The 22,736-nt window shown below is 44.9% G+C and overlaps 1 protein-coding gene across 6 annotated transcripts in view; it reads left to right on the top strand.

Annotated features, from left to right (window-relative positions):
- The window catches only part of FAT1 (FAT atypical cadherin 1), a 129,666-nt gene that overhangs the window by 73,041 nt on the left and 33,889 nt on the right, over positions 1-22,736 (top strand). For all 6 annotated transcript variants that reach the window (XM_066380211.1, XM_066380212.1, XM_066380210.1 and 3 more), the window contains exons 4-9: positions 6,417-6,478; positions 9,586-9,915; positions 10,269-10,479; positions 13,095-13,234; positions 17,234-17,509; positions 17,636-17,846. In XM_066380211.1, coding sequence (XP_066236308.1) covers positions 6,417-6,478; positions 9,586-9,915; positions 10,269-10,479; positions 13,095-13,234; positions 17,234-17,509; positions 17,636-17,846 — 1,230 coding nt within the window. The remainder of the gene's footprint in view (positions 1-6,416; positions 6,479-9,585; positions 9,916-10,268; positions 10,480-13,094; positions 13,235-17,233; positions 17,510-17,635; positions 17,847-22,736) is intronic.

Here is a 22,736-nt window from a genome sequence, read left to right as displayed (position 1 = left end):
TTTTTCCTCTAGAGCCAGGACCTCTTCTTGTACAGTTTCAGTTCTTAGACAGCTGCGGCTACAGATCACAGGTACTTGTTCCCTCTGCGGCTGGACTTGAATCAAATTCAGAAATCTTTTCCCCCTTCTCTAGCTGCCGTCCAGTTGCATCTGCAGAGCTGATGTTTCAAACTCCTTTTTACAGACCCAGAGCCTTCCCTGCCCACCCCCCACTGCTTCTCATCATTGTGTGAACTTCACACTGATGCTCTAGGTGTATTCAACTCCAAACTCACCACCTTGCTGACTGACACTGAGTAAGCAACTTAACCTCCCTGAGCCTCTGAAAATGCTCGTTTATTTACTATGGTGCAGATACTGCCATATATATATGTGTGTGAGTATACATATACACAGATGCATTAAAGGAAGTAATGTATAGGGTGGGGCAAAAGGTTTCCAGTTGTCCATATGAATAACAGCACAGTAATAAATAATACTACAAGAATGGCCTGCTTCACATACTCACAACTGTATACTGGCTTTTGCCCCACCCTGTATTTGAAGCTTATACCACAGTACCTTGGCTTTTAGCAAGCCAGTAACGATTAGAGAGGGGTTGTTTTATGTATTAGTTAGCGTTTGCATTACTCAAATCATCCCAAAATTTAGTGGCTTCAAACAACCACCATAATTTAGTTAGGGGCTCTTCTGGGCAGTTCTAGTCTTGTCCAGGCTTGGCTGATGATCTCTTATACAATGGTGGTCACTTGGCTGGTTGGCTTGAGTCAGCTGGGTCCTGGGTGGGCTCCCTTGTATATTGGGTGGGTGGTGGGTTGGTCACTTACAGGATCAGCAGGGTTGACTAAAGCACATGCCTCATCAGCCACGTTCGTAGTTCCTTGCTTCAGCAAGAGCCCTTGTTTGCTTTTTCCCATGTTCTGTATGTGCCCCACCCTCTGGGCTCACTGTTTGTCGGTTGTAGTCTTTGTCTTCTACCCTTCATCCTGTTTCTTAAACAGTCTGAAGACAGCCAGACTCTGTCTCGATCGTCTGCCTTCTTAGTGGGCAGCTCAAAGGCGGAATGCACACCTACGAAGGGAGCTTCCCTGTGGGGCCCTGCTCGCCTCATCTTTCCCTACCCGTCCGCGAAGGCTCGCTCTCCTGGGCGCGCGTTTTCCTTTGTGAAATCTGTTTGATCTCTTAAACTCTGAGCAGTTTGGAGACGGTGTTTGCTATTGATTTGCAAGAAATGTCGAAGAATAAAATTTTCTAGTGAAGCATTCCAGGTAATCTATCATTCTCTCTTTTCTTAGGCGAACCCTTCCCTGAATGTCTAAAGCGGCACAGAAAGGCTGTGAACAGCTTTTTAGTAATATTCGTAAAACATAGATAGGCAAGTTTGGTGTCTTTGTTGTACATACGTTGACGGAGTAAATTTGAACTGCTCGTTGGTGAGAAGATACGGTGTCTGTTTTCTTAGCCCACCTACATGTTCATAGTGTTGGTCTACAGAGTGGGGTGTTTTTCTAGGCCAAGGAAAGAGAGTCGCGTCTTTTCATTTCTATTTTTAATTTAACAACACTTTGCAGAAAGGGAAGATAAAAGAAAAAAAATACAAAAGCCAGCACTTGTGTACGCATTTTCCTGCTTTCACCATCCTATTTTATTCTCTAACTTGCATTTTTAGACCTGTAAACGAACAGTGATTTACTATTACCATTTTCCCCCCTTAAAATTTGTATAAGTCACAGTGCTGAGTTTGTAGAGTGTCGCAATACCAGAATGCATTAAATTATGCAGTGTGGTGTGATGGGGGAGGGCAAAAAGAAATGACAGAAAATGTCCCTTGCCCTGGTCGGATAGTTCAGTGGTTAGAGCATCGTCCGAAAGCAGCAGAAGTTGCCGGTTCGGATCGATCCCCGGTCAGGGCACATATAGAAACAGCTCAATGTTTCTGACTGTTTGTCTGTCTCTCCCTCTTCCTCTCTCGCTAAAATCAATTTAAAAAAGGAAAAGAAGGCCCTGGCCGGTTGGCTCAGCGGTAGAGCGTCGGCCTGGCGTGCAGAAGTCCCGGGTTCGATTCCCGGCCAGGGCACATAGGAGAAGCGCCCATTTGCTTCTCCACCCCCCCCTCCTTCCTCTCTCTCTCTCTCTTCCCCTCTCGCAGCCGAGGCTCCATTGGAGCAAAGATGGCCCGGGCGCTGGGGATGGCTCCTTGGCCTCTGCCCCAGGCGCTAGAGTGGCTCTGGTCGCGGCAGAGCGAGCCCTGGAGGGGCAGAGCATCGCCCCCTGTTGGGTGTTCCGGGTGGATCCTGGTCGGGCGCATGCGGGAGTCTGTCTGACTGTCTCTTTCCGTTTCCAGCTTCAGAAAAATACAAAAAAAAAAAAAAAAAGGGAAAGAAAACGTCTCATCTAGGCTTCAGGAAGACTAAATTCTGTTCCTGGCTTTGATAATGGCTTCCTGGTCATCTTGGAGCAATTGTAACTTCTTTTTGGCTCAGGTACCTAAGCATCTTAAATGTCTCTCTGCAGTTTGGAAATATTGTACTGTGTCTATGAGTATATGTCATTCTGGAGTTTTGTAATAAATATTAGAGATGAGCACAGATGTTAAAATGAAGGAAATGGATGCCTTCTTTAAGGCTATTTATTATCAAGAGGGTTAATACCGCGTACCAGGTAAACAGAAAAGGTATACCCGGGCCCGTTTGTGAAATCGGTGTTTATCACAGAGGCGAGTGGGGAGGATTAGCAGGATTACAAAGGCGAAAGGAAGTGTGGAATGCGTAATGAGTCCCGCAGCTAACTCGGTGCAGCTTAGCCTGTGGGGTATTGGGATAGCATCTTAGGACGCAGAATTCCCTGTGCAGAGACTGTCGTGAGGTAAAGGGGACCTCTGACGATGGCCTGCCATTTGCTGAGTGTTTTCCTGCTTCATTAGGGAATTTTGTTTTCTCTCCAGGGTTGATTTTGTAAGAAAATTCAAGAAGCACTGACTTCCCGCTTCTCTTGGTGTCACTACCTCGTGCCACCGCCCCCTGTCCCCACACCATGCACGCCTCTCCGGGGATGGCCTTAGGGCAGGAAGGCACTGTCCCGCTCAGATGGGATTCTTTTTGGTGGGAGTGTGTGACTCCAGAAAGAAAGGGTTTCGTGTCAGTCTGAAATATCTGACGTGTTTGTGAACGTGTTTATATGTCATTCAGATGCCAGTGGCTGTGTGAGGCCGGGAGTCTAGAGCTTCATGTTCCCTTGCGTGTGGAGTCACTCACTGCGTCCACTCTGCGTTAGCTCGCTAAACCGGCTCCTCTTTATACAAGTACCTTTGTGGGTCTCCCTCCCACCGCCCTGACTCCCACTTCTCCCAAGTACTTGAAGGAGGGACTTTCTCTTTAAAATCCTCCGCCCCTGGCTTCTGGGACACACGGTTCCCTTCCAGCTGTTGCTACATAGGCTCCTTATGGCTTTCTAAACGCTGATGTCCCTTACTCCAGTAAGACTGGCCCACCGTTTTCTTTACTTTCGGGAGGCTTACCACTCCTTTTGTTCTTCATACTTGCGGTAGAACCCAGATCTATTCGTCTGCCTGGCTCTGCTTCCCTGAACTTCATATCTGTGCCTCTCAATGTCAACCGGACGCCACTGTCCCCTAGACGGCCTGTCACACCTAGCCTGGTATATCCGGCTTGTAACGACACGTCAGGTGGTTCTCTATTAGCCCGTGTGTATATAAGCTCTAAATCTGAGTCATCGTTTCCAAGTTCAGTGTCGTTTATGTATCTCTCTTACGCTAGTGCATATTTTAAATTCTGCTCTTTTATACGTTTAAGATACTCATGCACTCACACATTTTCGAGGGTAATAAGAGATGTAACATTGTAACCGAGATCTGTATGAAAGACAAAGTCCCAGTCCTCTGGGAATTGCAGTAGACAAAAGCAGACTTCTAAATGGGTGACCATCGTGTGACGGGGCGATGAGGTGATAGAGGAAAGAGGAGAGTGTGGAGAGCCCAGCTGTGCGACCCCAGCCGCACCTGTCCACCTGTCGGGGATGGCCGCTGCGGGAGGGGGTCAGGTGGCGAGGTGAAGGAGGCGCAGGAGCCGCCGGCCACAGTGGATGATAAAGGAGCAGAAGAATTCGCTGCATTTGGATGGAATTAAGGCCCCACTGGCGCCAGCAGGGGCGAGTTCACCTGCAGCACAGAGACCAGGCGGATAGTCCCACACCCAGGCGATGGATGGAATTAAGGTCCCACTGGCGCCAGCAGGGGAGAGTTCACCTGAAGCTCAGAGACCAGGCGGATAGTTCCACACCCAGGCGATGGATGGAATTAAGGTCCCACTGGCACCAGCAGGGGCGAGTTCACCTGCAGCACAGAGACCAGGCAGATAGTCCCACACCCAGGCGATGGATGGAGTTAAGGCCCCACTGGCACCAGCAGGGGAGAGTTCGCCTGCAGCACAGAGACCAGGCGGACAGTTCCACACCCAGGCGATGGATGGAATTAAGGCCCCACTGGCGCCAGCAGGGGAGAGTTCGCCTGCAGCACAGAGACCAGGCGGACAGTTCCACACCCAGGCGATGGATGGAGTTAAGGCCACACTGGCGCCAGCAGGGGAGAGTTCACCTGAGGCACAGAGACCACGCGGACAGTTCCACACCCAGGCGATGGATGGAGTTAAGGCCCCACTGGCGCCAGCAGGGGAGAGTTCACCTGAAGCTCAGAGACCACGCGGACAGTTCCACACCTAGGCGATGGTCAGGTCTGCTTTCTGCCCTCGAGGTGGTAGCCTGGGTGGAGGCCCGTCTGATCAGTAGTGGTCCGCTGTGCTGTGAGCAAACTGTCAAGTGGTCAGTCTTATTTGCTCACAGTTATTATCTGCTGTGGAAGTGAGTTGCTAACGGGTGTCCGTGCGGCGGGGGATCAGCTTCTGCAGGAGCGGAGTGTTACTTCGCTGAGAACGTGGCAAGCCTGGTACCGCTTGTGAAGCTCCCATGGCGATAACTTTTTGATGAATACATTAGGACAGTTAGATGGGACTCCTCGTGGCGATCCATGTCATTCTTGAACTACTTAAAACCACAACCAAAAGGGGTGGTAAACCTTTGATAGGTGAGGGGAAAAAAAAATAAATGAACTTTAAAAGAGTTTTAGCTAATGAAAATCAGGCTTGTGCTGAAGCTAGGTTTTCACACCATTAAACACTGAGAAGCATTTTTCCTTCAACCTCTCTTAATCCATAAGTATGTTTTGGGGAAAAGACCTCAGATTTAATTTACACAATAGTCTTTTATTGTTCCTCTTAAAAAAGAGAACACTGCTTCACTGAAGTGTGGGGAAGGTAATGTTGAGTTAGATTCTAAGTGACTATTTAAGAAAGGAAAATACTTCCAATGACATGTAAACACAAACCTTTTGTTTAGAAATTGAGAGGACCGTTTTAAATAGCTTTTACTTGGTAGATCTGTACAGGTAGGATAATAGAGAGAATCAATGCTTGTCATCAAGTCTGTTCTTAAATATGAATAATTTGAAGTATTTCCCTGCAGAGAAACCACAGAGACTGGGCAGGAGAAGGCTTAGCCCCAGCTGTGGTCTTCCCACCGAAGTCGGTACCTGACCCACTCAGCATGCACCGGTCCCTTATCAACACAGGCCGTAGGGGTTATTATAGGTGCTGGGGGCCTTTTGTTTGCTTGTATTCTTTGTGATGTACAACACGGAATTCAATCAATATTAATGATCTTCTTGGTTCCAACCCAATGCTGACAATTTAGCAGACAGTTATCACAATTCTAGAGAGAAAGAGAAATTAGGTATTGTGGTTTGATGGAAAAATCAAAGAAATAAGGGGGTTAGGTCTTTGCGATTCATTCGTTTTCTTCTTTTGTTGGAAAAACAAATGATTGTGATTTGAGCAGCAGCGTTTCCTGGACACTCACATTTCTCCTTATCCCAGCTCTTCATCTTGGAGAGGAGACGGTTCAAAGGTAATGAGGCGAGGTCAACATTCTGTTTTCCGAGGGTCCTCCTCCCTGTAGCGACGGACGTCACTCCCGTCAGTTCTTAGTCGTCTCCGCAGCAACCAGAGACGTGGACGAGGTGGAAATCCTGAGTCATTTCATCTCGTGTTCTGAACCTCTTTGCTGACAGAATGCGTATTGATACGACTAAACAAGAAATGTCCCTGACGGGGGGTTTTCACTTTCTTCATACTTCTGCATTGGGCTGTGTTTTAAGAATTATTAAAAGGAGAATGTGTCAAGTATGCTAAACAAAATAAAATAATGGACTGTTCTTGTATGAATCATTTTTTTTTTCCTTTCCGGATAAGTTAGAGATTTGCTCAGACTTCTCCATGCGGAGTGTGGTTATGTGAGGTTACGGTGTATTTTGCTCTGAGGACTAATGGACCGTTCTCCTCTCCTAGGTCTCATCACAACGACATCGCGGAAGCTGGACCGAGAGCAGCAGGACGAGCACATACTAGAAGTAAGCATTCGGTATTTCTAGTTACCTTTCTAACAACATAGCTGTAAGTTTCATGGGAAACAACAGTCTTGCTGACATTAACTAGTATTCATAGCTGTTCATATTTCGTTTGTTATTATGCCAACTTTCTGGCCTTAATAAAAAGGAAAACAAAACATTGTGAATATATTTTATGTTGCTTTTATATCCCTTTCTGTCCCCAGAATGCAAGACTGCGGTCATAAATTCCATTCTAATTTTTGTACTTTATACATGCACACACACACGCAGAGTAAACAAAACTGAAAACAATCATTGAGTTTTATTTTCGTTTACATAAATGATTTTTTTGGTGTGCCTTCTACACCTTTTTCCTTGTATTATGCTTTTGAGATATATTTATGATAGTTTTAATTCAATTTTTAAAACTAGTTGCCAGTTTTTTTTTTTTGCTCCTAAGCAGTTGCATTATTTATGTTTTTTTTAAGCTGAATTATATAAAGTTTATGCTTCTAAAAATGTCTAAAATAAAAGAAGATGGAAAGCCTGATATGCTTTTCTAAGATGCTCCCTTCTGATGAGGGAGCGTCTTGTTCTCCTGGTGTATTTAAAGTGCCTCGTTCGTGAGACACACTGCTTATCCTCGACCGCTTCCCCCGTTTCTGGCGGACAGTTACCATGTCGCCGGGAAAGGGGTCAGAGTAGTTTGGAGGAGGAAGGTAGCGTGTCATGTGGCTTCGGGCCTCATGATCCTCCTGGTACCACTGCTCGCAAACCAGGGAGGGACGGAGAGAGAGCAGCCCTTGGAGAGGGACACAGAGCAGAACAGTCCTGTGACCTCTGTTAACGGTTCTCCGGCCATGGAAAGGCCGGACCTGGGAAAGACCGCATGCTCATGATGAATGGTGAATTATCTGCACACAGACTGAGAACATTATAAGCTGGGGTTTTATTTTTAAGCCCATTCTTTTTATATGATTGCTGTTCATAATGCCGCCTGCTTAATTTCATTCATGCTTAGTCACAATTTTCTAAGTTTTCTGTAAACGATTTCATTTTGGAGCTGAATCTATATATGTACACACACACACACACACACACACACACAGCACACACACAGGTTGTGTGCATGACTACTTTATCTAGAAAAGGTGGTTGCACAGCCACAATTACAATGAGTAATTTCTTCATGTGTTACATCTGTTTAGTCATAAGTGTATAGTTCCATCATTCCCTTGGATTCTTTTTATTTGTTTATTATTATTTTTTTAATGATAAAGCAGAGTTTTCCATTTTCATTCAGTCACTAGTGGGATTGACAGAGGGGAGAATATACTGTATTTCCCCATGTATGAGATGCACCTTTGCCCCCGAAAAAATTTGGGGTCTAAAAGCTGGGTGTGTCTTATACAGTGGTTGTAGGGTTTTTTTACTTGCATTTCCTGCTTTTTTGTGCTTATTGTCTTTTTTTTTTCTCCAAATTTCAGGCCCCCAAATTAAGGTGCGTCTTATACATGGGGAAATACAGTAGTTCCTCAAGAAAAGAAACATGGCGCACTGTCCAGGGCGGCAGATTCCCCCTGGGACCCTGCGGCAGCCCCTGGCCCCAGTTAGGGCAGCGCATGCCCAACCATGTGGGCCTCTGTCTAGAGTCCTCTTCTCCCAGGGAATGTCGAAGGCTGGGTGGGAGCAAGTCTAAGGAACCTAAGACTTTGAAGATATTATTAAAAACGTTGATGGGAAACAAGATTTCATAATCATGTGTTTTCATATCTCGTACGTTTTTCTGTACGCCCTTTGCATTGGTCCATATGGAGGGCCAGTGCTGGCGTTGAGTTTTGACAGTCTTGAAGAGGCCAGATTATTTTTTTTCAAACACATGTTAAAAACCCTATTACTGGCTGTTGGTTGTTGAGTCCAAGCTTAGGGACGCTTTGATGACGAGTACTGCATAGCTCAGTCCTTGGTTGTTTTTCTCTTTAACTTTTCTTTGTTCTCAAATAGCGTTTGAAAACCGATCAAAAGGAAATGTTTCAAGGCATTAACATTTCAAGAGTAATTTTTATTTTGTTTTCTTTTGAGAGTTTGGAAAGGTCAGTTGTGTACTTGAAGTAAAGCATGCTGGAGTGCTCTGGACCAGTCCGGATGGGACTCCTCACACCTTTGTCAATAACAGGGTTCACACCCAGCAAGCTTCCCACAGAGCAGTTCCCTGGGGAAACTTCAGTCTACTTCAGTCTTTAGTATTTCAGTAATTAATTTGGGAGGATGTGGGTGAGGGGAGGGAAACTATTACGAAGGTCATTACTTGAAATCTACACACTGAAGGGAAAGGGAACATTTGACTTGAGGGTGAAATTGTTCCTTATGCATCTAGACGCCCTCACCGGTGCATTCCTCATGAAGCCCTGATTTTTATTCTTAAACTGATTCCATGAATAGTTTACTTAGAACAAAAGTTGTTTTACATTTCTTTAATGGAATATTTCATTTCATGAATTGGTCTTAAATTTAAATGATTATGTCCACCCTACTAAACATGGAAAATTTCTGTGCAGGAGCCACACAAGCTAAAATGATTACTAGTATTACAAAGCATACTGCTTAACATATATTTTAACTTGATGATTTGACTTATTTTATCGATGAAGCTTAAACATGATAGTTCTTTAATGTACTATGTGGGGATTTTATTTTTACATATATGGTGTGTGTGTGTGTGTGTGTGTGTGTGTGTGTGTGTGTGTATTTTTTAAAGAGAACTTTAGATATTTAAAGCAAAATCTTTGTGTAGCTCTTCCTTGGCTTAAAAACACTAAGTTTTCGATAGCTTATCATTTTGGTGACATTCATGTTACGGGAATGGTAGTATGAGGAAGAGGGACCTGGTAAGGAGGGGTGAGGGCTCGATTCTTAGCTCCTGCCCCCTCCCTGAGTATCTGTCTGAACACCAGAGAGGATGTCTTGCCCTCCTCACGGGGCCGTTGTCAGAACGAGAGGAGATGTTCCGTGCCACAGAGCTGTGTGAACCGTAGCCGTTTCTACAGATGCTGATTATCATTAGGAGGAAGGCACTCACTGTTTATACCGTGTGTTTTTAAAAAAGCATTGTTACCTTTGAAACACAGGTTACCGTGACAGACAATGGCAGTCCGCCCAAATCCACCGTGGCCAGAGTCATTGTGAAAATCCTTGATGAAAATGACAACAAGCCCCAGTTCCTGCAGAAGTTCTACAAAATCAGACTCCCGGAGCGGGAGAAGCCGGACCGGGACCGGAACGCCAGGCGTGAGCCCATCTACCGGGTCATCGCCACGGACAGAGACGACGGTCCCAACGCGGAGATCTCCTACAGCATCGAGGAGGGAAATGAGCATGCCAGGTTCTTCATTGAGCCCAAAACTGGGCTGGTTTCATCCAAGAAGTTCTCTGGAGCTGGAGAATATGATATTCTTTCAGTGAGTTCGGATCTCGCCTGTGGACGTCGTACAGACGTTGATTGTTCCTTGGGTCTCACGTCTCTTTCTCTCATAACTTGATCCCCACTCAGTGACGGTCTCGGTGTCTGTGACCTGGCAGTGCAAAGTGTGGGTTTGCATTCCCTTTTCGGCTGCCACTCCAGGTGCTGGCGGGGGGTGGGCTGAAGAGGTTGCTCCTGGTAATCTAGCATTAAACACATGCGATAGGCAAATACAGAAACTAACTGTTTGAAATTGGCTCAGCTTTAGACCCAACCAGTCCATGCGTCAGTCATGGGATGTGACTTCTACTAATTTGCTCCTTGTAATCCCCTCTGCCCCCTGTTTTATAGATTAAGGCAGTTGATAATGGTCGCCCCCAAAAGTGGTCAACCACTCGGCTCCATATTGAATGGATCTCCAAACCCAAACCATCCCCGGAGCCGATATCCTTTGAAGAGTCATTTTTCACCTTCACTGTCATGGAAAGCGACCCAGTGGCTCACATGATCGGCGTGATATCTGTGGAGCCTCCTGGCACGCCTCTGTGGTTTGACATCACCGGTAAGCGTTCCTCACGGTTGTCTTGTCCTTGCTGGAGGTTACACTGAGCAGAATCTGTTCATGCTTTTCTGATTGTTGTGCACGTCTCAGAATTTAAAATGGGGAGTAAGACCCATTTGCTTTAAATTGCAGTATTTTGATTGCAAAATGTATCACAATATCCAATACATACTAAACTTGTTTAAAAGAGATGCTTTATATGTACCATCTCGATATAAAAAAAGTTTTTAAAAAGTACATCAAGGAGTTACAGAGATGTCTATAAACATTTTCGTCGGTCCAAAAGTACAGCTTCTGGTGCACAAGAACTGCTTTTTAATTCTTCCTTCTTGATATGTAGGTTATGGCACACGACTGTTTTCAGTGAATGTGACTTAATGTTATAATAACAATGCCTGTGATATTGTCACATTTCACTATTTTACAGGGAATATGCTTAATTTTTAAAATTTTATAATTTAAAAATGATAGAGCCGACCACGACCTCTTAAGTTTTATTTACCTCGTTTTCAGCAGGAAGCAGGGTTCGCTAGATTAAATTACCCTGTGATAAAAATTACACGCCTAAATCCGCTTTTTTGTTGCCTAATTTAGCTAAGACATAGATCGCATTACCTTATTCCAACATCCTTTGAAAAAGTCCACAGCAGAGTTTGACATCTTACTTTTTTTTTTATTGTTTCTTCACAGTGTTTTAATTATAAAGATATTTAAGATGGGAAGCATGTTTCGGGAGCCATCTCTAGTTGGAACTTCATGTCCCATTCTCCTTGTCCACCCCCGAGCCACTGTGCCCCCAAACACGATCTCAGCGAGCTGAGCTTGGTGTAGAACACAGGCTTTGCCTCGTGAACTTTCACACTAGACAGGCTATATTCGTAATTTTGGTCCACGTATGCCATTGTGGATGTCATCAACACCTGTGAAACCATGACAGATTAGTTTTAAAGAAAAAAAAAAAAAAGATAGTTTTTGTCGTGAACCCCCACCGAAGTAGTTTGTTTGCTGTTGTTAATTCCTGTCAGCGTTTCCAGCTGAAGCAGGGCTGCCCCTCGCAGCGCCTGACTTCCCCGCCGTCGTCTCCTGCCTGCCTGCCATGGGACCCGGTCTGATTGATGGCTCTTCCTTGTTCTCTGTTTTCTTCCATGCTTGCTTGCTTCTTTTTGGCTGTGCCAGGAGACGCACTGGCTAGAGAACTGTTTCACATCTTTCAGATGACTTGTGAGCCGAACTGTACAGCAGAAGGTATCTGCTGAGATCCCATAATTTGCCTCTCAGATTATGAGATCTAAGATAAAAGCATCATTTATTAGAACTTTTTTATTTTTTATTTCCAGTGACTACCTCTCATTGCGTTTTCTTTTGTCGTGTGCACATGGTCACCCGCTTTAATTGCAACCGTACTGACATCTCATCCGTTCCTAGATCCTTTGTTTTAACTGATGAGTGTTTTGTGTGTGTGTGTGTGGTTTTGCTTTTTGGTGAGATTTAGTCATAGAACTTCATTATGACCTTAAAACAGTATTTTCACTCCATTTCATTGATGTAAATATCTGAAGTTCAGGGGATTTGAAGAGAGTTTTATCTGGAATACAATGCCAGTGCGTCTGGGTAATGGAAGCGGCAGAGGAACTTTCACTTCCTTGGACTTTGTTTGACAACAATGGGAAAAATTTGAAATTGTTTCTAAACGTCATGACTAACTTGTTAACTACCACTGCTTTTTTCCCCCCCCGTGGGTTGTTTTTTTTTTGTATTTTTCTTGAAGTTGGAAACGGGGAGGCAGTCAGACTCTTGCATGCGCCCAACCAGGATCCACCTGGCACGCCCACCAGGGGGCGATGCTCTGCCCATTTGGGGCGTCGCTCTGTTGCAACCAGAGCCACTCTAGCTCCTGAGCAGAGGCCAAGGAGCCATCCCCAGCATCCGGGCCATCTTTGTTCCAGTGTAGCCTTGGCTGCAGGAGGGGAAGAGAGAGACAGAGAGGAAGGAGAGGGAGAGGGGTGGAGAAGCAGATGGGCGCCTCTCCCGTGTGCCCTGGCCAGGAATCGAACCCGGACTCCTGCACGCCAGGCCGATGCTCTACCACTGAGCCAATCGGCCAGGGCCTTTTTCCCCGTGTTAACATTTGTTTTTCATAGTTATTTTATTAGGCCAGTATGCCCAAACTGTCATATTTTTTTTTAATAACTAAATGTTTAAATGGCCAACCTCTAAACTTATATAGCTACTGAGATACAAATTAAAGAGATACTTTGAACCCCTGGAAAGGCGAATTGGCAGTAATTCATTGGCAGTATTAGCGATGTTCTTCTCTTTCCAGAGTTGCTTTTATGCTTCCTTTCATTTAGTTGCTTCCCTGACAATTCGGCCTCAACTCTGCATCACTAAAAGCAGTGTCTTCCTCGTTGCTCTTCTTTCCCTGTCTTTCAAAATGAAAAAGCTCGATGGAATCACCTTGATCAACATTGATCAATATAGCAGAAAAAAAATTTTTTTTTTTACTAATTAAGAATTTTTTTTTTCTAAATAAGAATTCAAAAGCCACAAAATAATTGACAGGTTTTCATCCCGTTCCCTGTTTTGACTTGTTCATTTGTCCCAATGGAAACCAGGTGGCAACTACGACAGCCACTTCGATGTGGATAAGAGCTCAGGAACCTTCATTGTTGCCAAACCTCTGGATGCAGAACAGAAGTCGCACTACAACCTCACGGTCGAGGCTACGGACGGGACCAGCACCATCCTGACGCAGGTGAGTGGAGTGTGAGCAGGGCGTGGTCAGAGGAGGATGCCCGACGGCGTCCTGGCTGCGGTCTCTACGGGTGGTGGGAACAGTTCATTCTGCCACCTGAGGTTCTCAAGTCAGAAGTTACTCCCTTGATATAGTAAACATAGGCACATCCCGATTTAGGGTTTTTTGTTTTTTTTTTAACCAGTTTTGAAAAATTTGAAAGAAGACTTAAAAACACACATTGTTATGTCGTCCCAATCTTTTCATTCTTTACTCCCCTTCGGCTGTATTAGTATACGGTGTTGCTGAGGATCACCTGTCCAGGTCGCTTTCATTCAAACTGGTTAAAAGCCTTGGCAACCTTCACTTGGGACCTTAAGCAGAGCCTCCTTCTATTAACTCCTTTAACATCTTTGTTTGTTCCTGATGATTAAGAGATGGCCAGATGCTGGGCTGTCAAATTTAAATGTTAAAACCCTCTAAATTAAATTTAAATTCTGTTCTTTCTTATTAATTCTCTTTGATTCTCAGCGTGGCTTGATGTGAGGACGTGCGGAATACTTGCTATGTGCCAGGTGTTGTTCTAGAGGCAGAATTAGTAGGAACACCCCCCCCCCCCCCGTGCTTAGACTGGGGTGGGGGAAGAAGCTGAGGGCCTGTGCACAACCTGCTGGATCCGTAAAGCGAAATGAGGAAGTTGCATGTCAGAAGGTGAAATGCTTCCGAAGCCCCAACTTTCTGGCTTTCGACTATTTTAAATCTTACATGAGACAGATGATCTGCTGCGGCACTTCATTGCACTGAGGAATAAAACTCACAGTCTGTGCTGTCTTTTCAGTTAAAAATGAGTAGATAATTCAAGGCCAGTTGTGGAAAGGATTTATCCCTTTTTCCAAACGCTTGTGATTTTTAGTGTATTTAGAATTGACGTATGCACCATGCTTTGGCGTCTTGTTGAATTTGTCATGTGGAAGTTCTGGTGCAGTATTAAAATTTCAGTTTTGTTAGTAATCGTTCTCATTGTAGAAGTTAGACTGTGGAGCATGAAAATGGGAGTTATAAGACATCAAGAATTACCGTAATTTTAACAAGATAATTCTGAAAGTTTTAAAGACTCTAACTGTATGTAGATTAGTTCAAATAATCCACTAACCAGAAATATAGCCAAAGGGACTTAATAAGCAGTAGAAATGACCCTCTATGCCAGGCATTCTCTCATCCAAACATGGCATGTATACTTGCAGCATTTATCACTTACTATATAAGTGAGTGGTTAATAATTCCCCCCTTTCTTAATACGTGTAGTTTTAGCTAGCATGTGTAACAGCTTCCTGTGAAATATGGTTAGAACGGCTGAAATTTTTATAAAATCCAGGAAATGTGTTCTAATCTTCTTCTTTTCTCCGGATATCTTAAATTCAGCGCTTCAGTTTTACTTCCCGAACGGATGTTGAGTTTTTGTAAGAGGTCTTGGTCCTATCCCAGTGAGCTGTGGGCACAGAGAGCTGGTCAGGATGTCGGAGGGCGGTGGTTCCGGAGCCTGGGATGGGCTGTTCAGCTGCAGGGCAGAGAGCACCACCCCTAGGTGGGTTCGGCTTTCCGGGCCGGGCCTGGGAGTAGGGAGGTGGGAGCCGGGTCAGGAGCCGAGCAGCGGGTCGCACCGGAACACCTCCCGGATGCCAGCTTAGCGGGGCAGCCCAGGCACCGGCCGAGCAGGTGGCTGCATCGAGGGCAGTGGCAGCAGGCGTCGGGCGGGAGGCTTGGAGAGCCAGCCCTGCTGCGCCCGGGTGTGCCCACCGCGGGGGCGGTGGGAAAGGGACCGCCCGTGCTCTGCGGCAACAGCTCCCTGGCTTTCCGGTCCTGCTGTTTTCTGCCTCGGGTGCTGGCCGCTGTTAATTCAAGATCCTTGGCTTTGTCCGGTACCTAGAGTGAACTTACCAAACCCAGGTAACATTTTATTTTTCTTTGCGACAGCTTCGCTCTCATGTTTTCTCTCAGTTTCTCTTGAGCCGTCAGCATGGCACTTGGTGTGAGCCTCAGCTCTCTCTGTCTCGTCCTGCGTCCGTGGGCAGGCGGCTGTAGCCCTCTGTGCTCCCTCTGCTCCTCTGGGCGCGCGTGCGGGTTGAGATGACCCGGGCGCTTGCTTCTCAGGCCCGCAGACCCTGTCCCCAGTCCGTGCGCACAGTGTTTGCCCTTGCACCTGAGCGCCGGTGTGTGCGGGCTCTGGTCCCCGCTGACACTGGGTCACCTCCCTGACTCCGTTCTGGGTTCCCGCAGTTTATCTTGCACGGCCTGCTCCAGAGTGGTCTGCCCGGCTGGGAGGCAGGTAAAGGTGAAGTTCCTGTCATCAGAAGGTTCGGGGCACACAGGACGGGAAACCCTCCAGCCTTGGCCGGGCACCGGGCCCTGCACGTCTGCTCAGCTCAGTCCCGTCCCGCCTCTCCCCGTGTCTGCACTGTGTCGTCCCTGGTGTCCTTCTCCGCTGTCTCTAAGGGACAGGGCGGTCCATTCCACCTCCTGCCTTCCTCCCCGACACCTAGCTCTTCCTCTTACCCCGACAGACATCCCTCTGCCAACCCAAAACCTCCGCAGACAAAGCCTGACTTCCTCCTGAACAGCTTTCTGTGTATGGAACCTCGTTAGATTTCGTACGTACAAGACATTGCCCAGGAGGTTGAAAGCTTCGGACGGGCAGACTGTTACTTTACACCCTCAGGGCTGATCCTATGAAGTGTTTCATACAGCTCTCAGCTGAACTAACAAACATGGCTATTTTCACTGAAGCTTGTCCTATCTACTTATCATGAATTGATCTCAGAGCAGGATTAAACTGTACCTGCCCAACAACACTCCGGGAGAAAAAATAATTTTTTAGATTTAGAGTGGAAATATATATAGATAATGATTCAATTGATAGAAATTGCTTTCATAGCCAGCGCTCTGGATCACCATTGACATTTACGAGTGAGGCATCTGTAGTTTTAAATATTTGCATAACTTTCTCATAAAAACTAGCTGTGCTTTGGTGACAGCATTTAGTACGCATGGAAAGTTTGATGTGACGGTCCGTCATTGATGTTTTTGTGTTCTCTGAGAACGCAGGTACGGTCCTCTTGCAAAGGCCTCCAGTTCGTGTGCCTCTGCAGCAGTGTGGGTAGTAGTGTCACTTGTGCATTCCAGGGCCTTTGGCCTCCTGTGCCATTTGGAATAGAAAACCCCTTTACTCCACGTGCGCCAGCAAAGCCCAGGTTTCTTGTTCCTAACTGTAAACCGTCTCTTCTAGTCAGCGGCGATTTCCATCGTGCCTTCTCCTCATCTGTCTCTGTGGTCTGAAAGTTAATCCTCTTCCTGTCGAGTAAAAGTGATTGTACTTGGGACTGAGTTTCTTAGCATCTAATCCCCCCCCCCCCCGTAAGGTTTTTATTCTATGTTAACGTACTTAAGGGAGTTTATCTTTTCATTGTATTTAAATCGCTTTTAGGAAATAAATGTTTTTTGCTATTTCTGTGTAGGTTTTATGATCACACAAATATAAGAATTTTAAAGCACACTTCTAAAAATAGATCGATAGGAATTCAAAGTTTCAAATTAGAACAAGAAATATAGATACTGCAAGCATCTAAAGTAGCGTTCCTTACCTCGATAGCTTGATAGTTACAAATTCAACTCCGATACAGGAAATCAGTCGTCCGTAAATCCTGGTGAAGTAAATTCTCTTACCATTATAGGAGTAGGAACATCTCTGCATTTTGTAAAGAAATGTGTGGAAGGTATTACATTTACTTTCCAGAACGTCTCAAGAATTTGGTCTTCATTATTATTCTCACCTGTGTAGTGCTAAAAATCAGTGAAACATTTAAAAATATTTTGATTCTAGATTTTTGTTGCTTTCCTTTTATTTGTATTTAATTTTGCTAAAAATTCACGGTTTTTTCCCAATGTGCATCTGATATTTCCTGATTATTTATTAACACATCATAATTAAGAATGTTATTATGTGAGCCATCTTTGTCATTGTAGGTATTCATCAACGTAATCGACACCAATGACCATCGTCCTCAGTTTTCTACATCCAAGTATGAAGTTGTTATTCCCGAAGACACAGTGCCAGACACAGAAATTCTGCAAATCAGTGCAGTCGATAAAGATGAAAAGAACAAACTAATCTACACTCTACAGAGCAGTATTGATCCACTGAGCCTCAAGAAATTTCGTCTTGATCCGGCAACGGGCACTCTCTACACTTCTGAAACGCTTGATCACGAGGCCGTTCACCAGCACGTCCTCACAGTCATGGTACGTACGGCTTTCTGCTCGTTCTGCAGCCACCTGGTTCCTGCAGCGTCTCAGGCGTTGGAGACTGACTTGAAATCAGCGAGAAGGGAAACTCCAACGGGACTGATAATGTGTTGATCCCTTTAGGTACGAGATCAGGATGTCCCTGTGAAGCGCAACTTTGCCAGGATTGTTGTGAACATCAGTGACACAAACGACCATGCCCCCTGGTTCACGAGTTCCTCCTATGAAGGACGGGTTTACGAGTCAGCAGCTGTCGGCTCCGTGGTGCTGCAGGTCACAGCCCTGGACAGGGACAAAGGCAGAAACGCTGAGGTGGTCTACTCCATCGAGTCAGGTATTTCTGGAGCACTCAGTGGGTTTCTTAGTAACTTTGGACTTGTTAAAAACCTATGTTCTTTTTTCTAAAATTCGTTCTGGATGTTAAAACATTTCTGTGTTATCACCATAAAAATTGTTTAAATTAATTGTACATGTGTTAGGAGAAACGGAAAGTATATATATATTTAACTTTGAACTCTTTAGAAAGGTAAAGAGAGTCCTCACAAGCTTTGGGTCAAGTTTTTAGAGACATAGGGCGTTAACATAACTCAAGGCTGGGAAATCCTGCCGGAAAAAACAAAAAACAAACTTTAATTGACCAATTCAATATTTTTAAAATTGTTTTAACCACACAGTCATTTCCCTTCTTAAACTAGGAAACACTCTTCGGGAAATGCTGGCCTGTTAATAACACAGTGCTTTACTTTTAGCCAGAGAGTGTCTTCTCGTGGGCAGAGCAGGACGTCTGTCTCACGAGGGAGAGCGGACGCATCCAGTCCTGGGTCGGGTCTCAGAGAGGGTGTCACGCCGCTGCTGTCCCTCCGGGTTTAGTGTTGCCGCCGCTGTCACCCCCGCTGCAGCTGGAACAGTTGCATTTCATTCGTGGGTTGTTGCAGTGGACCCCAGGTGTGGGATGTGGTCTCCCAAGAAATGCTGAGAGACCACAGGGGCTGGAGCTGGGCGAGAGTCAGCAAGGGCAGAGACCAGCCGAAAGTGTGGACGGCCCCTAGGGGCGGGAGGCAGGAAGAGCAGCCGAGGCAAAGCATGACGTTTTTGTTCTCCGTTCTGTTTAATGCTGCTATTCAGTCGCTCAGTTGTTCATCCCGTGGGCTCGTGAAGCTCATTCTATGTGCCAGGGGCCGTGCTAGGCACGATCGTACTTGAACTTGATTAGGTGCATGGATGACCCTTGGTCTACACATGTGTGTAGCTTGCAAAAGAAATCCTCCCTTGCTTGAAACAAGAGTCGGTCTGCGTTAGAGCATATGATTTGTGCAGTCGGAAATGACCTTGCTTTTGGGACTCGGCCGACTCGTGCCGGATAACCCGAGTAAGTGATTAAACATTGAGAAAGCAGCTTTCATTTTTTCATCTTTCTCAGTGTCATCGTTGGTACAGAGTCTCCTTCGTTGTTCTGTTTGGTTTTTTTTTTTTTTTTTTAATGGTTTTAGAGTATGGAGATCATCTACTTAACTTGACTTTTCTTTTTTGTAAGTCCATACCTCTGCATATTTAGAAACTGTAGCTGAGGCATTAGAATTGGAAAAGAGTATAAATTAGATATAGATTATATAATGAAAAATCTAGCAAAAAGAGAGGAATTAAAAAAAAGCACAACTTAGTTGATGTGTTTTATGTGGTTAAACTACTTTTATTTCTTAATGTATTTGAAGTTTTATTTATTTTGCTGAAAACGACCACATTCAGTCCATTACTCACCAGGAAGACCTTATTTATTGCCCACGGCCTCAGTATTAAAATGCATTTTAGTGTAGTTAGTGCCTGGCCTGAAGATGAAGGTTTTTCCACTAGTTCAAAAATGTAGCCATTAAAAAAACAAAAAACAAAAAACCAACCAAACAAAAAAAACAACAGTAGATTCCATTTGTGCATGCCTGAGCACTTCAATAAAGTTATTTTCTCCTAGACAGACTGGCTGGGTTTGTGTAGGAGAAAATGTTCAACTTTCCCTGAGCTTTCACATAATTTTCAACAACTGGGTGGTTAAAATATGACTGTTGGTGCCTGACCGAAGGCTGTGCATTCTTTAAATGCCTCTAATGATGGAGGGCATTAGTAATTTGGCATTCCAAGAATGGAACTGGATCTCCGCTTAGAGAATAAGTAACGCAAGGGCCTATTTTGATACAGTATTTGGACTTTAAAAAAGATTTATCTTTTTGGATTTGGTAATATAAAAATTGTGCTAAATAGTTAACTGGATAGGTAACAACTACCTTTGAATGCTGTAGAATTGTGTGTGTGTGGGGGGGAAGAACCTGTTCAAATGGCAGAAATTATACAGTGGTCATCTGCTTTTCTCTTACACTCTATTCATAATCACCCGCTTCTAATTTCTGTCTGGTTACATTTAATAAAGTTCAAAAGACTAGTCATAAGTTCAGGCCATAAAAATGTTAAACTTAATGTGTTTAGTTAGCAGCCATTTATTAAGCAAAAGGTTTGGTGTGATTAGGAGTCTTTGGGAAAAAGGAATTTTTTTTTCTGTGACAGACGGAGAGAGACAAAGAGAGGAACAGATAGGGACAGACAGACAAGAAGGGAGAGAAATGAGAAGCATCAGTTCTTTGTTGCGGCACCTTAGTTGTTCATTGATTGCTTTCTCATATGTGCCTTGACCGGGAGGCTACAGCAGAGTAAGTGACCTCTTGCTCAAGCCAGTGACCTTGGGCTCAAGCTGGTGAGCCTTACTCAAACCAGATGAGCCCACACTCAAGCTGGCGACCTTGAGGTCTCGAACCTGGGTCTTCCATGTCCCTGTCTGACGCTCTATCCATTGCACTACTGCTTAGGCAAAAAAAAAGGAATTAATTACAAGATATTTTCAGTAATAATTGAGTTATGTGCTTACAAATATATCAGTGTTGTACTCTGGGCTGCATAGGGTTGTCTTTTTTTTTTTTAAGGTAGATTATTGTGTCTTCAAAACTGTTGTAACACCTGGAAATAGAAGACAATAAATATACACATTGTCCAGAACTGGTTTTCTTCCACAAACTTAAGTTAAATATTATTGCACTTGAAGCTCTGTGGAGGCTGCAGCACTGGCAGGCTGTCAGCACCCATGGCGTGTCCGCCGCGGGAAGACGTGGATTTCTGTGTGCAACTCTGACGTGCCCTGTGGTTGTGCGTGTGTGATGCAGTCATAGCTAATGAGCGCAGAGGCGCACGTTTGTGCAGAGAATTGCCCTGTTCCGATAGAGAGAACAGTTTAAGGCTATTTAGAAATCCCCAGTATCTCCAGCTAAGATGAACGACTAAGCCCCCCAGCCGAGTTCAGACTTCTACCACTGCCCTGAGAATTCGTGTATTTCAGTAGTTGTGAGCGTGCCTGTTCCCAGGTCAGAAGGTCATGTTCAAGCTGCTCAGTAGACCGTGGTGTCTTTCCACATAAACATCATGTTGCTCTCTCGTCTGCAGATCTGGTAGTTCCTGCCATGGTTTGTGTGTCTATGGGATCCGTATATTAATCAACTAGGTGGCTTCCTGTTTACCTTCTTTTATCGGTGCTGGGATCAGAGCTGTCTTGGTCAAAAGCAGGTGACTCCAAGTAATGAAAATGTGATGCTTTGTGTATTTGAAGCATTCAGATTTCCCTATTCAGGAGAAGAGGCATGCACATAGATGGATGAATGTAAAATAAAAGGGGGGTCTTGAGTCCCGAGGAGCAGCAGTAAAGACAGTCTCCTGCATGACCCAGGCAGCCAGTCACAGTTTTGGAAGGTGAGGTGATACCCGGTAGAATGAGAAAGGACCGTGATGATGGAAGGACACAAAGAGAGAGAAGCTGGGATCACTGACTCATGGATGCAGACAGGCCGGAGACAGTGTTGGCCAGGCCTGGCAGAGGCAGCACGACCCCGTTCCGGGGCCAGGGCTTAGCTCAGAGTGTCGGAGCCTGGAGGAAGCCTGGGCCCCTGCCCCGTGGCAGACCGAGGCCCAGCGGGGGAGGGGGGGGGGGCTGGGTGCAGAGCCAAGCAGGCTTAATGAAAACCAGACTGGGTCTGGCCTCCGAAAAAATTACCGTAGGTTTTTGGAAATTGTATTAAAGGAAGGAAATGAAGGCTATAGAGGAAGTGTTTACTAGTAATGATGTGGAGAAAGAAGTGCTTGGTTTAATCCCCTGGTTTGCAAATCACACTAAGTAATGCTGTTCTATCAAGTGTCACACTCGATTGCAAACCGGGAGGAAAACAATTGGAGAGAGCAGTTAAGTGGCAAGGCAGCCTTCTTTTGGGGGAAGTGTAATAGCCCATTTGGGAACAAGAAATTCAGTTCTATGACTAGGATAACGGATCTGGACTCTTGTTTATAGAACAGAAAAGGGATGAAGGGTATATGGATGGGTCAAACGCTCACACTGCCATGACCTGTTCAGAGAGACAGTTAACTGCTAAACTGTAGTGAACTGCTGGTTTCCTTAGAGAGATTTCTATCGATGATACAAAACAATGGGAGATTATAGCATTGCATTTGCAGAAAAATACATGTATATAATACAGGTGGGAACGGTGTAATGAAAAGTCAGTAAAAATGATCTGCGTTAGACTAGAGTTTCTCAGCCTTGACACTACTGACTTTTTGAACCGAACATCCGCTGCTGTGGGGCCATCCTGTGTATTGTGGAAGTCTGGCAGCATCCCGGGGCTCTACCCAGTGCATGCTAATAGCACCCTCTCCCCCAAGTGGTGACAGCCAAAAATGTCTCCAGACTGTCCCCTTCTGGGCACAACCACTCTGACTTGAGAACCACTGACCGAGGGAATCAATTGACCAGAAAAAGATCCAGAAGAGAATATTATTGAAATCTTCAAAACCAATGATGTGGGATAAGCTATGTAGAAGCTTATTTATCAAGTCCCTAAATATTTAAAATAAGGGACAATTCTCTTGAAGTTTGCCAAACTTTCTTAATGACTTGAAGTCTTCTGTTTAATAAGGAATAAGAACCTTGAGCATTTTCAAGTGATAAATGCTGAAAATATAAATATGTTCCAAAGGGTTTTTAAGAGACTCTTGGAAAATTTTGAACTTAACTGCTTTATGAAAGGGTGCCCATCTCGTTACATAGCACATTTCTGGTTCAAGCAGAAGAGAGAGTTTGGTGTTAGATGTAGAGTGATATTTCTTATCTTGCTTGCTTTTCATAATTTGTGGACAAAAC

Source organism: Saccopteryx leptura, chromosome 4 (genome assembly GCF_036850995.1).
Source record: "Saccopteryx leptura isolate mSacLep1 chromosome 4, mSacLep1_pri_phased_curated, whole genome shotgun sequence".
NCBI classification, from domain to species: domain Eukaryota; kingdom Metazoa; phylum Chordata; class Mammalia; order Chiroptera; family Emballonuridae; genus Saccopteryx; species Saccopteryx leptura.
The sequence above is the reverse complement of the archived record's forward strand: the minus strand, read 5'-3'. Positions and strand labels throughout refer to the sequence as shown.